The sequence below is a fragment of the Lycium barbarum genome, chromosome 5 (assembly GCF_019175385.1).
Source record: "Lycium barbarum isolate Lr01 chromosome 5, ASM1917538v2, whole genome shotgun sequence".
Classification (NCBI taxonomy): domain Eukaryota; kingdom Viridiplantae; phylum Streptophyta; class Magnoliopsida; order Solanales; family Solanaceae; genus Lycium; species Lycium barbarum.
In genome coordinates, this window is record NC_083341.1 from 6,376,764 (window position 1) to 6,392,052 (window position 15,289).

The 15,289-nt window shown below is 40.0% G+C and overlaps 1 protein-coding gene across 1 annotated transcript; it reads right to left on the minus strand.

Moving 5' to 3' along the window:
• Positions 1 to 10,806: 10,806 nt before the first annotated feature.
• On the minus strand, positions 10,807 to 11,364 carry LOC132639133 (uncharacterized). Its single transcript, XM_060355620.1, has one exon. The coding sequence runs from the start codon at positions 11,362 to 11,364 to the stop codon at positions 10,807 to 10,809; it is 558 nt and encodes a 185-aa protein (XP_060211603.1).
• Between the last annotated feature and the right edge of the window lie 3,925 nt (positions 11,365 to 15,289).

Here is a 15,289-nt window from a genome sequence, read left to right on the forward strand (position 1 = left end):
AAGTCTAGTTTTTTTATTGTTTTCTTCCCCAAATGATAAGTTTCCAGTAACTCAAACATGAAACAGTTCAGTTTCTTTCTAAGTTGTAATTTGATAAGTTGGTTTCTCAAATTCTCTTAAGACATTTCTAATTGAAATATAAGTTCTGAAATAGTCGATCTCTATTCTTAAAAAATAGCATGACCAAATGTGTATATTTGTTTCATTCCCCTTTCTTTAAGTTAATCCCAATGTTCCCTTTTAAGTTGTGGATAATGTCCTTGAGATTTAAACTTTGTTTCGTTAGAGTCCTTAAAAGCTATTTTTACTGCCTTAACTTGGACATACCAGTATTCCAAATAGATCACTTCCGTATCCTAGTGGTACTTAAATCCAAATATGTCAGCTCAATTACACAAATTTTCTAAAGAAGGTTGCTACTTTTAGCCTTATATTAGAAGTTTGTTTAAACTTAATTTCTGCCTAAAACAATTGAGCTCTTCCATGTTTGAGTCACTATCCTTCAGGTGGTTTGAAGGATTCATTTTTTTTTTATATATTATTTTGTTAAATTCATGTCTGTGCTTTCTGTTTAGTATTTAGCCACGAGTAACTGGTTAGTTTGATAAAGATCAAAGGATTCTCTCTGTTTAGTAGTTAACTATGAGTAACTGGTTAATTTGAAGAGGGTCAAGTAATGTTAATGCAAGATTGAAAGACCTCCTTTTTAACTAACTAACTATGTCATTTTGATGAATTATTGATGTTTGATTAGCTGCTAATTAAGGCATAATCTGTTTTGGTTAATACTCCTTAGCATTATCTCGAATTTTGAAGACTAAGTATGTTTATTTTTGAACCGGCAAGTGCATATTCTTTTTTCGTTTCGGAAAACTTTTCCTTTAGGCATGTCGTTGCGTTTTTGTTTAAAGAAGAGATTTGTGGTGTTCTGCCTGTTCAATCTTGTTTTACTGTTTACATGATGTTTTTTTTTTAATTTTTTGTTTTGGCCATTGCCTTCATTTTATTTGAAGTATGGGTTTTGTAAATCTTCATCGTACTAATCCTTTTCTTTTCGTTTTTATGCATGACCCTCGCGTACGAGTCCAAGGGACTCGTCTTCTTCCGCATTCGGTGTTGGGCTAAGGCCCAACATGATTTCTCTCATGAGTCAGCCCCTGTCCGCAACATAGAAAAGCAAAAAACGATTCTGGGCCGAAGCCCAATGGCAGAAACAGATTGCAGCAGTGGCCTAAATGGGCCAGATCCATTTGATTACATTGTTCCTTCTATTTTTATTTTCCGTTATACATTTGATTTGGTTGTGCATGACTAATACTTTATGTTTTTTTAGTTTAGATGAATCCTAATGAATTTAGTGGGGATAGCTTTAGAAATAATGGGTAGTTAATTTAAGGAAAAATCAACAGTTAATTCCATAAGGTTTCATTTTTTTTTTTTTATGTTAAAATTATTTATAGTATCTATAATATTTATTTTACTAGAACAATTGATTTTCAGTAGTGGAATACATATTTTGAGTTAAGGGAATCATGTTTTATTCTTACTATCTTAAAATTTTAAAACGTCACTAATACACAAATATGAACTCAAGTATATTTTATAAACAACTTTTTAAGATTTATCCAATTATGCATATTTTTAGTCGAATATAGTTATAGTTAATAAAAAATAATAAAAAGGAAAAAAAAAACTCACGTCCTTTTGCATCATATTTATAAAATAAAATCTAGATTTTTGTTGCATCACCATATTCACATAACATAATTTTATCTAAGGCTCAGACTTGCTAAATCTTCTCTTAAAAGCTATTATTTACATGCAATTCCCTATTTAAAATTCATGCAAATTGTGGTGGAAATATTTTCTTTAAAAAATGATATTAAGATGTATGATTTATAAAAAATGATTTTTGGCCTTTTGAAGATAATTATTTCTTTATGTAAGTTTAGAAACGCATTATATTGTTGATTTGCAAGGTTTCTCTATTTTAATTACGTATATGCATTTTATGAGACATCTTTCTTAAAATTACTTATAAAATATTATTTATTATATTTTCCGATATTAACCTAAGTTTGGTCGGTAACCATAATTAGTGGATTCTAAAGGATGTCTAATCCCTTCCCTTTACGATAATCAAGAACCCTTACCTAGAATCATATTAGTTTAAGCGGACCATTAACGGAGGTTTAGTTTACCTTTACCTTAGTTAATAATTAGGTGTCCTAATTCACCTTTAAAATTAATTAGGTGGCGACTCCTTAAAATAAACAGAATAGGAATCATCAATGTTGTACTCCGATTTGACCAGTTTAAAATGGGGTATAACTGGAAGAACTATGGTAAGGTTTTGACCTCCTTTCACGTTTACTCGCAGTTTTCATCTATTATGTGCCTTATGCTCGGACCCTTATTTTTAGGACTTCCGATGAAGAAGCTTTCCTTGAACAAAAAGAGTAAGGATGATGCTACCGGAGATGCCATTCCTCTGAGCAAGATACTGATGCAAATAAATATTTCGACCATCTCGGTTGCCTCTATAGGAATTAGTTCTCAGATCAGATCTCGTTGCCTGCTTTTGGAGGCTAGGAAGGGAGCTTCTTGCAGGAACCCAACTCTCATTATTATCCTAGATGACGATGAGTTGCCAGTCAAAGTGAACATTGCCGTGCAAAATAGTCCGAGTGGTAATTCGTCCATGTCACCTGCTACATCCTCTCTGAAGCATATATTGCATGAAGGATCTCCTATGGGGCTTTCGCCTCGTTTTGGTTCTCAACAAGATGAAAACCTTCATGAAGAGATCGAATTCCTTCGAGAGGAGAACCACAACTTAAGTCTACTCTTTGGGATTCCAATTTCGACAAAACCGAAGCTGCTGAGTCGAAGTATGAATCTGCAAAAGCGCCAGAGTGATTCCCGCCCCCCCCCCCCCCCCCCCCCCCCTTTTTGTTTAAGACCATATGTCTGGACATGTTTTGTATGGTTACTATAACCGAGATAGTTGCGTATCTTCCAATATATAGAAGTTTTATTTGAATCTAATTGGATCTTTTTAGATTATGAATGCTTTTATCTGCTTTCAATTTCATTGGAACCAAATTAGATCTTTTTGTGCACCAATTTTTCCTTTTGTTTGAGAAGTGGAATGTCGGTCTCGGTAGAACCTTCTTTTATAAGTTTTGAAATAGGCGGGAAAACAAAACGTCTTTTCACTTCACATCCGTCTAACTTCGGACATGTGTAGCTTTTCAATTGGAAGTCTCTTCGGTTCTCTGATCGGTGCTTTTTGCCATAATTACCCCTCGCCTATAAATAGTCCCATTCCCTTCGCATTTTACCATTTACCATATTTTATTACTCCCAGTTCTTCACTCTTTCCTCCTTTCTACCCTTCATCTGAAACGTTCAACCCTCATCGGAATCTTCAAATATTCATCGGAAGCCTTCAAATAGTCATAAACTTCTCCAAATCTTCATGAGGAGCCTTATCTTTAAATCTTTAATAATGACAACGAACTCTCGATCTTCTTCTAGAAATGCATCACCGACTACTTCTCCCTTTCCGGCGGCCGACGTTGGCACTAGCCTTGGGGTTAGTGCTCGAACTGAACCTTTCGAACCTTAACCACAAGATATTCTACCCGTACATTTCTATTTCAACACCGAGTTCACCGTCGAGGCGGCCGTGAAAAAGTTAACAAGGGTTCGATGTCCAAAGATACCCCTCTTCGATCAAGGTGATGGACCTACCACGAGTCTGAACCGAATGCGTTTGGTCAGATCATATTTCAAAGATCGTCATTTCGAGTCCAGACGATGATATCACTACCTTCGTAGAGGGATACTCGAGTGTTTACACTTACCCTTTCAGGTTCAAACTTAACCCCTCAGTCGATCAGATCATTCTCGATATGTGCCGAACATATAATTTTTGCCTTGCACAAATTGGCCTGAATGTTTGAAGGATTGTACCTTGCCTTCACTTTTTGGTGAACAATGTCGATGCGGAATTCACTCTACATCATTTGATCCGGCTATATTGCCCGCGTGTCTTCTGTGGCGAGGTTGTAAGGCTTTCCAAAACAGGAAAGCACCCTATCCTCTCCAGCGTTGATGAGAATAAAGACCGAGGCTGGGTGGATCGTTTTGTCAGGGTCAAGACTACGGAGATTATCCCAGAGGGATCCATGCCATTTCTCGAGCGGTGGAACGATACTCGTAAGCATCATAGAATTTTAATCTCTCCGCATGCTTTTAACTGTTCATCTAATTCTCTTTTATTTCAGCCGTTACATAGATCCCGGATTAAATAGACAACTTCCACGGTTGGGTGGAGGGCATTATATGCCAGTACCCGCATCAATTGTGCATGTGGAAGGAACTATCTGACAAAAAGTGGATAACAAAAAACCATGGTCAGTGGATTTATTTTGCCCTGTGTTTCTCCCTTCATTTATTCCCTTCTCTAATATTGACATTTTTCTGAGGTTTGGGGAAAGGTTCTGTAACCCTGAGGCTCGAATCGACCGATGCCCCTACCGCGGCAGGCTTGAAGTTTAACCCGTCGAGCTCAGCGTGGCTCATTTCTGAGGAAGAGGACAAGAAAAAGAGAGCTAAGTCATCCAAGCCCCCGAATTCGTCTTCGGTGAGCTGAAAAAGAAAGAAAAGCTCTCTCTCCAAAGGTGATGGCGATGCTTCAGGAGTGCGGGGTCTCTCGAACAAAGATATTATAATAGCAAGAGTCAGCCTCGGCTCTACTACAACTGCTGCTGCCCGGACGGAACCCACTCAGGTAGATGTTCCAGAGGAAAATATTACCTCCGGTTCGACCAATCTTGCCAAGGGCATGACCAAAAATCGTCAGTCCCCACAGTTGATGTCGGTCACTCATCGGCCCCATTAAAGGTCATCCTGTCCGAGATGGATATTGTCGTGATCGAGGATGACACGTCCTCGGATATAGAACCTGCGGCTAAGAGGGCCAGGCAAGTCGAGTCAACTTTCTCTCCACCTTCTGCTCATTCCTTTGGGCAAGAAAGTTTTGATCACATGTTTCTCGAGGCAGGTGTTGCTACCACGTCTGCTGTGATGACGGATGCTTGCGGGTTTGGCCACATCGTCATTCTGCAAATATCAAAGGAGTCTTCCCGGTCCCCCAGTAGCTTGCGGTAGAAGCTCATGGACACTTTCTCAGCCCCGAGTGTTGACCCAAAAATAACTAGGTCGGTCACCATTACTGTTCTCGAGGACCCCAGTTTTTTGTCCCAGCCTGTCGAGGTAGCCAGCTATCTCTGCCCCCTTGTGTCGGAATCTGACAAACAGAAGCTGGGGCGAGTCTCCTGGAAGTATCTCTTCAACGAGAGCATGCATACTGCGAACTGGGTAAACATCTCAGCCTTTGAGAAAAGTTTCATTCATTTCGAGTAACTCTTACTGTATGCTAATTTTTCACTCTTTTGTAGTTTACCATGCTCGAGAAGAAGGGTTTTTTAAGCCATGCAGGAGATGGATAATCTGCGGGGCTAGTTGGATGCCCAGGGCTGTGAAACCGAGAAGTTCAAGCTTCTCCTACAGCAAAAAAAAGACCAACTGCGCTAGGTCGGTAACCCTTTGGCCCTCAAAGCCAAGCTTTTCGAAGCTAAAGAGGGAAACCTTTGAGCAAAGAACAACCTTGCGGACATGGTCGCAAAAAATAAGCTCCTAGAAGCGGACATAAACAAGCTTGTTGAGGACGCCTCCGCCTCCGCCAAGCAGTTCGAGAAATGCGGGGCAACTATTGCTCAACTGAGGCAAGAGGTAGACTCCCTTAAGGTCGAGGCCGTAAACCTCGGGGATCGGTTTTCCCGGATTGAGGCGGAGAAGGCCTCAGATAAAGAGGTCTTGAGGGTTGCCCAATACAAGACAGACAATCGGGCCAAAGCCATCGAAGATCTAAGGAGTGAGCTCGAAACTTCTCCCCAAGCCTGTGAAACCCTGAGCCAAAGAAATGTTGAGCTATCGGCCCTACTAGAGCTAGCCCTATCCGAAAGGAACCGTGCCCATGATGATGTTAACGCGGCCAAGGCTCGATCCGTGTTAAAAGTTGAGCACGAGAAATAGAAATCTCAGAGGGCTACCTTAGAAGCGGCTCGGGGTCTGATTGAGGATATTGCTGCCAAAATCAAGGAGACGAGGGTCATAGAGAGTACCGCTCTGAGAGTACTCCTCGAGGATAGCTCGAAGGATGACCTTGAAGGATCCAGCTCTGATGGCTTGGATTCCTCTTCGGAGGATTAAATAGGCTTAGGCTTGTATTTTCTTTTACCTTTTGTAAATTTATCAAGATCGGTTTTTGGCCTTCTGTTTATATAAAATTAAAACTTTGATTTGACTTTACTTTGTTGGTATTTACTTTTTCAGCATTCTCCTGCTTTCAATACTTAATCGACATTTGATTATCAATATTTGACCGAAGGGAGGTGAATCAACTTGGACTGATGTTTTGTCCGAATATAAACTAGGCTCAACCTTGAATAAAATTTTAATAAGCTTTTACTTTAATGGAAGGCTTTTGCTTTAATGGAACCAACTTTAAATTAAAATAAGTTCACTGTGCACCGAGCCTTTTTCCTGCCGATGATTATATATAAGGGCCTCATTTTTATGCTTGTGAATTCAGACGTCTCTGAATCACTTCGGGCATATGGATTGAAGTTTTCAACCTTTTTAGACTTGAAGTTTCTAGACTTAAGTCTTTAGGCTTAGTTCACTTGAAACTTTAACGCCATTGTTTTGTTCGTCTGTTTCGTGACGGTAATCCCTAATCGAGGGTAGCTCGTGAGCCTCCAAGATCAAATAACTCATACATGTAAAGTAAATATTCACGCAATGTTATAATTTACGCAGGTTTAAACCTAAATGTTGTTCTCATCATATATACTTGTATCGTACAAACGATTAAGGGGTAATCAATTTGTTTTTCTATTTTTGTCGTAGCAAATAAACTAACCGGGCACGATTTATTTGATCGTTTGGCCCTTACAATAGATCCTAGTGTAGAAATTTCAAATACAAACGGTTAATCTATCTCGAATATCTCGAGGGTATGATAGTCCCCTAGTGTTTGTGTTCGAAGTATGAGAAGAGAAACACTATTAGTTGATGCTGGGTAGTCCCCAGTCCCCCGCGCTTGACTGTTCTTTGATATGAAAGTAACAAGCTGTACATTGTTGCCTCGTTAAAAACCTTTCCGGAAAACCCACTTGGGGAAAAATCTAGCTAAGGGAAAAAGAGTGTAACACATATTATCAGACCTTATTCTAGCCTTTTTAACTTTGCTCCGGTTTGTTCCTGCAAGGGTTAAGTGAGTAATTTTAAAGAATTCACGGAGGGTGAGCGATTCATACCTTAGCAATGCTATCTTTTTAAGTGCGCCATGTTCCAATTATTTTGTAGTTGTTGGCCATCTTCTGATTCCAATTGGTAAGAGCCTTTACCGGTTATCCCGGTTACTTTATACGGTCCCTCCCAATTCGGACCCAGCTTTCCCTCATAGAGATTCTTGGTGTGTAAGGTGACCTTCAGTAGGACCAAGTCTTCGACTTGGAAGTGTCGAAGAGTTGCTCTTTGGTTATAATATCTTTCCATTTGGTATTTCTGTATTGCTAAACGGGCCAATGCAGTCTCACGAAGTTCATCTATTAAGTCGAGCCTCACGGCCATGGCCTCGTTGTTTGATTCTTCCGTTACATATTGAAATATTAAACTCGGCTCCCCAACTTCGACAGAAATTAAAGCCTCTGCACCACAGACCAATAAAAATGGTATTTTACCGGCGCTTGACCTCGAGGTCATTTTGTAAGCCCAAAGTAATTCCGACAAAATGTCTTTCCACCTGCCCTTGGACTCATCCAACCGTATCCTTAGGTTCTGAATGATTGTTTTGTTTGTTGACTCTTCTTGCCCGTTCGCACTTGGATGATACGGAGTTGACATTATCTTTTTGATTTTAAAACCTTCCGGGGAAATCATTGACTTTATTGCCTATGAACTGCCGGCCATTATCGCATGTGATTTCGGTTGGAATACCGAACCGACAGATGATATGGTCCCAGATAAAGTTAGCGACCTCCTTTTCTCTGACTTTTTGGAAAGCTTGTTCTTCAACCACTTAGAAAAATAGTCAGTCATAAATAATATGAAACGAGTCTTACCTGGTGCCCAAGGTAAAGGGTCGACAATGTCTATCCCTCATTTCATAAACGATCATAGAGATAATATCGGATATAACAATTTTCCCGATTGATGGATCATCAGAGCGTGCGTTTGGCATTGATCGCACTTCCAAACCAATCTCTTTGCATCCTCTTCCATATGCTCCCAATAATAACCACCCCGAATAACTTTTTTTACCAACTGTTTTGCTCCGGAGTGGTTACCACAAGTCCCTTCATGGACTTCACGCATGACGTAATCGATTTCTCCGGGCCCCAAATATCTTGCTGAAGGGTCGTAAAATGATAGTCGATACAATTTTCCTTTAACCAAGCAATACCTTGACACTTGGGTCTGAAAAGCCCTAGATTCCTTAGGATTCGTGGGCAGTTTCCCATCTTCGAGATAGTCAATGTATTTGTTGCGCCAGTCCCAAGTTAAGCTAGTTGTCTTTACCTCGTCCTGGCTGCTTTCCACTGCTGAATTCATTAGTTGAACAACCGTTACTGAATTAAATTCCTCCGCTCCTACTAATGAACCCAAGTTGGCCAATGCATCAGCTTCGTTGTTCTGCTCCCTCGGGACATGCTGCATCATCCATTCTTTGAACCGATGTAATATTAATTGGATTTTCTCCAAGTACTTCTGCATTATTTCGTCTTTTACTTCGAAGACCCTATTTACTTGATTGACGGCCAAAAATGAGTCGCATTTTGCTTCGATGATTTCAGCTCCCAAACTTTTAGCCGGCTCTAAACCAGCAATCATAGGCTCATCATTGTTAGTCAATTTTAAAGTTCTTTTGGACTGTCGAATAATATCGCCCGTAGGGGCTTTAAGTACTATTCCAAGTCCGGATCCTTTCACATTTAATGCTCCGTCCGTGTGTAGGGTCTAGATCCCCAAGGTTTTTTCCCAGGTAAACAAAAGTTTTTTTCTACCTCGGGAACCATTGCGGGTGTAAAATTTGCTACGAAGTTCGCTAAGATTTGAGATTTTATAGCCGTTCTAGGCTTGTAATCGATGTCATAACCACTGATCTCAACTGCCCATTTTGCTAACCTACCAAAAAGCTCCGTCTATGCATGATATTTTTTAATGGATATGTGGTCACTACGCATATATGGTGACATTGAAAATAAGGCTTTAGTTTCCTAGATGCACTTAACAAAGATAAAGCCAATTTTCTAGGTGAGGATAACGTTTCTTCGCATCTCCCAAAGTTCTACTCACATAATAAATTGAAAATTGCGTACCTTCCTCTTCTCGAACCAAAATGCTACTTATCGCGACCTCGAAACTGCCAGGTACAAATACAGCTGTTCATCTGCCATCGGTGTGTGTAGCAAGGACGAGCTTGACAAGTATTACTTCAACTCTTCCAAGGATCGTTGACACTCCAGTGTCCAAACGAAATTGTTCTTCTTCTTTAACAAAGAAAAGAACCGGTGGCCTTTATCCAAAGATCGAGAGATGAACCTGCTCAGGGCTGCAATCCTGCTTGTTAACCTTTGTACTCCTTTCACGTTGTTGACTACTTTCATGCCTTCGATGGCCTTGATTTTGTCCGAGTTAATTTCGATTCCCTGATTGGACACCAATGCCCAGGAATTCACCCGAACCTACTCTGAAGGCGCACTTCTCAGGGTTCAGCTTCGTGTTGCATTTGCGCAGTATATTGAAAGTTTTCTGCAAATGCTTTAATTGGTCCACTATTTCCAGGGACATAACTCGCAATCGTCAATATAAACTTCCATCGTTTTCCCTACCTATTCTTCGAATATTCGATTAACTAGGCGTTGGTAAGTTGCTCCAGTATTTTTTAATTCGAATGGCATACGTTATAGCTGTAAGTTACATATTTAGTTATGAAAGAATTTTTTTCTTGATCCTCCGGGTTCATCCGAATTTGGTTGTACCCGGAGTAAGCGTCGAGAAAACGTAGCACTTCATGCCCTACCGTTGTATCGATCATTCGATCGATGTTGGGTAAAGGAAAGGAATCCTTCGGGTATGCTTTGTTCAAATCTTTATAATCTACGCACATTCCAAATTTATTAGATTTTTTAGGCACAACTACTACGTTAGCTAGCCAGTCCGGGTATTTAACTTCCCGGATGGAACCTATTTTTAAAAGCTTTGTTGCCTTCTCCTTGACGAATTTATGTTTGACTTCGGCATTTGGTCTTCGTTTCTGCTTCACCGAGGTGAAATTCTGATCAAGACTTAGTTTGTGCGTTGTCACCTCCGGTGGGATACCAGTCATCTCTAAATGGGACCATGCAAAACAATTGGTGTTAGCTTGAAAAAAATCAATTTATATATGCCCGAGCTTCGGGATCAACCCCATGCCTAGGTGTACCTTTCTATTGGGCAGGTGAACAAACAAGATAACTTGTTCCAATTCTTCCATGGTTGACATGGTTACGTCCGATTCATCTGGTAACACGAATGATCTCGGAACTCCGAAGTCATCTTTCTCGAAGTCCATCTTCTCCTCGTCTTCAGATCTAGCTGGTCCCGAGTCCTATGCTTGCTATTTGATATTTTTTCCTCTATTCAAATCTTCAGTGTCCTTGGGTGCCGGTTGGTGCTCTATTCAAATCTTCAGCGTCCATAGGTGCGGGTTGGTGCTGGAGTTGCTTCTTCGACCGCAAATATTTCTTTTGCTATCGGTTGTTCTCCATGGATTATTTTTATTCCCTCCGATGTCAGAAATTTTAGTATCTGATGTAAAGTTGAGGGCACTTCCCTCATGTTGTGTACCCACGGTCTGCCGAATAAAGCGTTGTACCTCATTTCACCATTCATGACGTAGAATTTTGTATGTTGAACAATCCCTGCTGTGTTCACCGGTAGAGTAATATCCCCCTTGGTAGTTTCACATGCCATTTTGAACCCGTTGAGAACCCAAGCTGCCGGCACAATTTGATCCAACAGGCCCAGCTGCTCTACCACCTTCCAACAAATAATGTTGGCCGAGCTACCTGGATCAATCAAAATGCGCTTAACCTGAGATTTATTTATAAGGATAGAATTTACCAAAGCATCATTGTGAAGTTGAATGATGCCCTCCATGTCTTCGTCACTGAAGGAAATGAATCCCTCCGGTACATAATCTCTGGTTCTCTTTTCCCGAGTGATCGAGACCTTTGTTTTCTTCATCGTTGGACCTCGGAGAATATCTACTCCTCTGATAATTATGTTGACCGGGTGCAGAGGTTCCGCCGGTTCAACTTTCTTGATTGCTTCCCTGTTTTGTAATGACCTTTCGCTCGGTCACTTAAGAATTCACGTAATTGATCGTTCTTCAGTAACCGGGCAACTTCATCCTTCAGTTGTTGGCAATCCTCCGTTCGGTGAGCATGAGTACCATGATAGTTACATGCCACATTTGGATCCGTTGGGAAGGGTCGGTCCGAAGCGGCCTCGGCCACCTTGCATCCTTAATGTGGCCAATAGCAGAAACAATACCAGTAGTGTCGATACTGAAGTTGTATTCGGATAACCTCGGGATTTCGCCATGTCAGATGTCCTAATGGGGTTGTTCTTGAATTGGAAATCTCTACTCCCCGAACCGCGATTATTTCGTCTGTCATTTCTTACCAAATTATGGTTGTGACCAATTCTTCCTCTATCCGACCTAAAGTTGGACCTATCAGGCTGGCCGTATGGCTAATATTGGTCCTTCGATGGTTTCAACTCTGTTTCCATCACCCTTTTTGGCCTCTCCGCATTTTTGTTTCAGCTTGCCGAACTTGGGGGAAGCTCTAGTTGATTATCTTCCACTTGAATTTTGGACTCGTACCTGTTATGGACATCGGCCCATGTTATTGCTTCATATTCCAACAAATTTTCCTTTAGTTTGAACGAGGAGGCAGAGCTACAAGGATTGAGTCCCTTAGTGAAAGCTTGAGCTGCCCACTCGTCAGGAACCGGGGGCAACAACATCTTTTCCTTCTGAAACCTTGTTACAAATTCTCGGAGTAACTTGTTGTCCTTTTGGGCTATTCTGAATATTTTAGCCTTCGTCGCTTGGTGATAAGTTGATATTTTACCAACTTATCTCTTCTTTAATCTTATATTTTTGCTATGTTTGATTGATAAAGTAGTGCATTTAATGTCGTTTAGTTCTATTTTACAGGTTTATGTGATTTGGAAGTGATCGGGAGAGAAAACAAGTGAAAACAAGTCAAAAGAGGTCAAGTTGAAGAAAATGAAAAAAGTGGTTAAAAATGCAAAAACGGGTCAGATTTGCAAAACCGAAAGTTAGGGGCTTATTTTGTCATATTTTGACTTTGCAAAATTGGGGAATTATAAGAGGAATACTTGGGGGAAATTTCTCACATCTTTGGCCATTCAACACAAGTTTTGGAAGCTAGGGTTCCAACACCCACGCTTGGGAATTGAAGATTTGAAGTTTTGATGAGAAATTTCTTAATCCTTTACTCATTTCTTCAATTCCTTGCTATGTATTGAATATCTAAATGTGTAGTATTTCATTTCTATACTTGAACCTTGTTTATGGAAGTATACAGTGTTAAAGTTTGGATTGAAACTCTTGTTTTGCTTATGTATTGAATGATTTTTATTCCTAATGAAGTGAGTTAATGTTGTTTTAATTATTCTTGTTCTTTAATGTTTCTTAAGGGAATTGCTAACCCTAGGACTCGCCCATTTATTTCGGTTTAAACTTGGAAGAGGCAAACTTGGGGATGGGAAAGAATAATTAACAAGAATTTGAGGCCTTAACCCTCATCTAATGGAAATCGACCTAAGGATAGGCGACACCACTTGCAGCCATATTCGGGTGTTTTTAATCCTCCTAATTTATTTAGGGATATTCAATTAGGTAGTCTAGTTAGTCTTCGGAAGAAGCTAATTTAGAGTCATTATCCGAGGCTAAGTAATATAAACTCACCATTATTTGTAAATCATGAAATACATTGGATCGTTCCTTGAGCATAGTTTCCTTTATATCCATTCTTGTGGCCATTGATCGTTTTACTTGCTTTAGTTTATGTTTTCACAATTAGTTATAATTTTCTCTCTAAATAACCTTTAAGTGTTTGGTATAGCTATTGTTGGTGATAATTCCTACTTTTCTTAATCGCCTATATATTGTTCTCTGTGGGATCGACCCCGACTCATAGTTGGATAAATTATATTTGCATACGACCGTGCTCATTCTAATTAATAGAGTGGATTTGGACGTTATCACTTGGCCCATTCAAGCCCCAGCATGGGCTTTCACAAAAGCATTTGCAAGAATCTCAAAAGAGTTAATAGAGTGTTCGGGAAGCATACAATACCATGTCATTGCCCCTTTAGATAGCGTCTCACCGAACTTTTTCAACAACACCGACTCAACTTTGTCTTCTTCGAGATTATTGTATTTTATGGCGTAGGTATAAGAAGTCACATATTTTTGCGAATCCGTTGTTCCATCATACTTAGGGATATCCGACATCTTAAACCTCTTCGGGATTAACTTTGGGGCTGCACTCGGCGGGAAAGGTCTCTTGATATAACATTTGGATTCTGGCCCAGATAAAATTGGTGGGGCTCCGAGGATCTGGTCCACTCGAGAGTTGTAGTTCTCTACCTTCTTCTCATTGGTGTCGATCAGTTTGGTCAGTGCCTCGAGCATTTTCAAAACCTTAGATGACCCATTAGAACCTGGCCCATTACAAGTATTAGTTACTCTATCTTCCCCACAGACCGGCTCATTGATTTGGTTGGGCTCTGCTGTTCCTGTGCTGTTGTTCTTCTTTTGGAGTTGGGCTATAGCCGCCTGTTGTTCCTGCAACATATTAAAAATCAAACGCAAGTTAATTTCTTCCTCCGCATCTTCGGGTGTCTTTCGCACAGACGCCCTATCAACGGGCTGGGTGCCATTATCGATAGCGTCATTAGAATTGACGACATTTGGATCGATAGGAAGGCCGCCGTTTGGATCAACATGGGGTAGGTCATTTGTTGGCACCCCGTTGTTGAGGTTCTCGTCGTGGTGACTTGAATAATCTTTGTTCAAGTAGATTGATTGGCTAAGGTTTGACATGTTGAAGTAAACCTAAAATCACAAAGATCAATAGAACAAGTGAAAGTAAGGTTGTAAACAAATCACCACGATTATCCTTAGCCCCACGGTGGGCGCCAAACTATTTACCCTTTAAAAAAAGGTAACAATTGAATTTATACGCGGTTAAAGGATACATGGTGCAATCTGTTGATAAATTAATGAAATAAGCAATAACAAGCAAAGATTCGTAAAGAGCAAGAAAAGAGATAGCCTTGATTGATAATTGAGAAACACAGCTAATTGGTCCAGTTTGGAGCCTTTTAGTCTCGAATCCGAGCCAATCTTAAGAGAATTTGAATAGCTTTAGTGATTTCAGATCTAAGAGTATGGAATATGTGTGTAAAACGAGAATTTGAAGCCCTAGTGAGAGGATCCACCTCTGTATTTATAGTACAGGAGTTAGAGTTATACATGGTAACCAAATCTGTTAAGGATATAATGATCCTGACGATCTCGGGCACCTCAACGGTTGATAGTGTGACGGACAGTGCAACGGGCGGCGAGAAATCCATTACAGGTCGGATTTCTCGCATTTGTGTCAACTAGCGTCCCTCCGATTTATGATCCCTCAGGTTTTATTCTATCGGACTGGTTGAATTCGAACCGACGTTACATTTCAACGCCCTCCGACCTTCCGTTGACGGACCAAAATATTTTACACCGATTTATACAGTATACACCTTCATTAAGTTCCCAAGAAAGTAAATACAAGTGCATTACTGCGAGAATTATGTTCTCTCTGTAGATCCATAAGAAAAAATTAACAGTGTTAGTATGATGTGTCCGGAGAAATCTTTGAAGCGATTACACTCTAGTGTCAAAATTTCAACTTTATTGGTTCTAAATTTTAGAATGACCAAAAATTTAATACGTGTACATATTTAATAATTTTTTTTACATGAAATACATTGTTTGATTTCATTGTCTCTCTTTCTGCTCTTTCTTAGTGATTCTGTTAATTTCCATTTACATTAATTGATGATAGTTTACATATGCTTAGATGAATAA

What these genes read in the sequence shown, in the direction of transcription:
- LOC132639133 (XM_060355620.1), bottom strand. Translation starts at nt 11,364, where the DNA reads ATGAAGAAAACAAAGGTCTCGATCACTCGGGAAAAGAGAACCAGAGAT.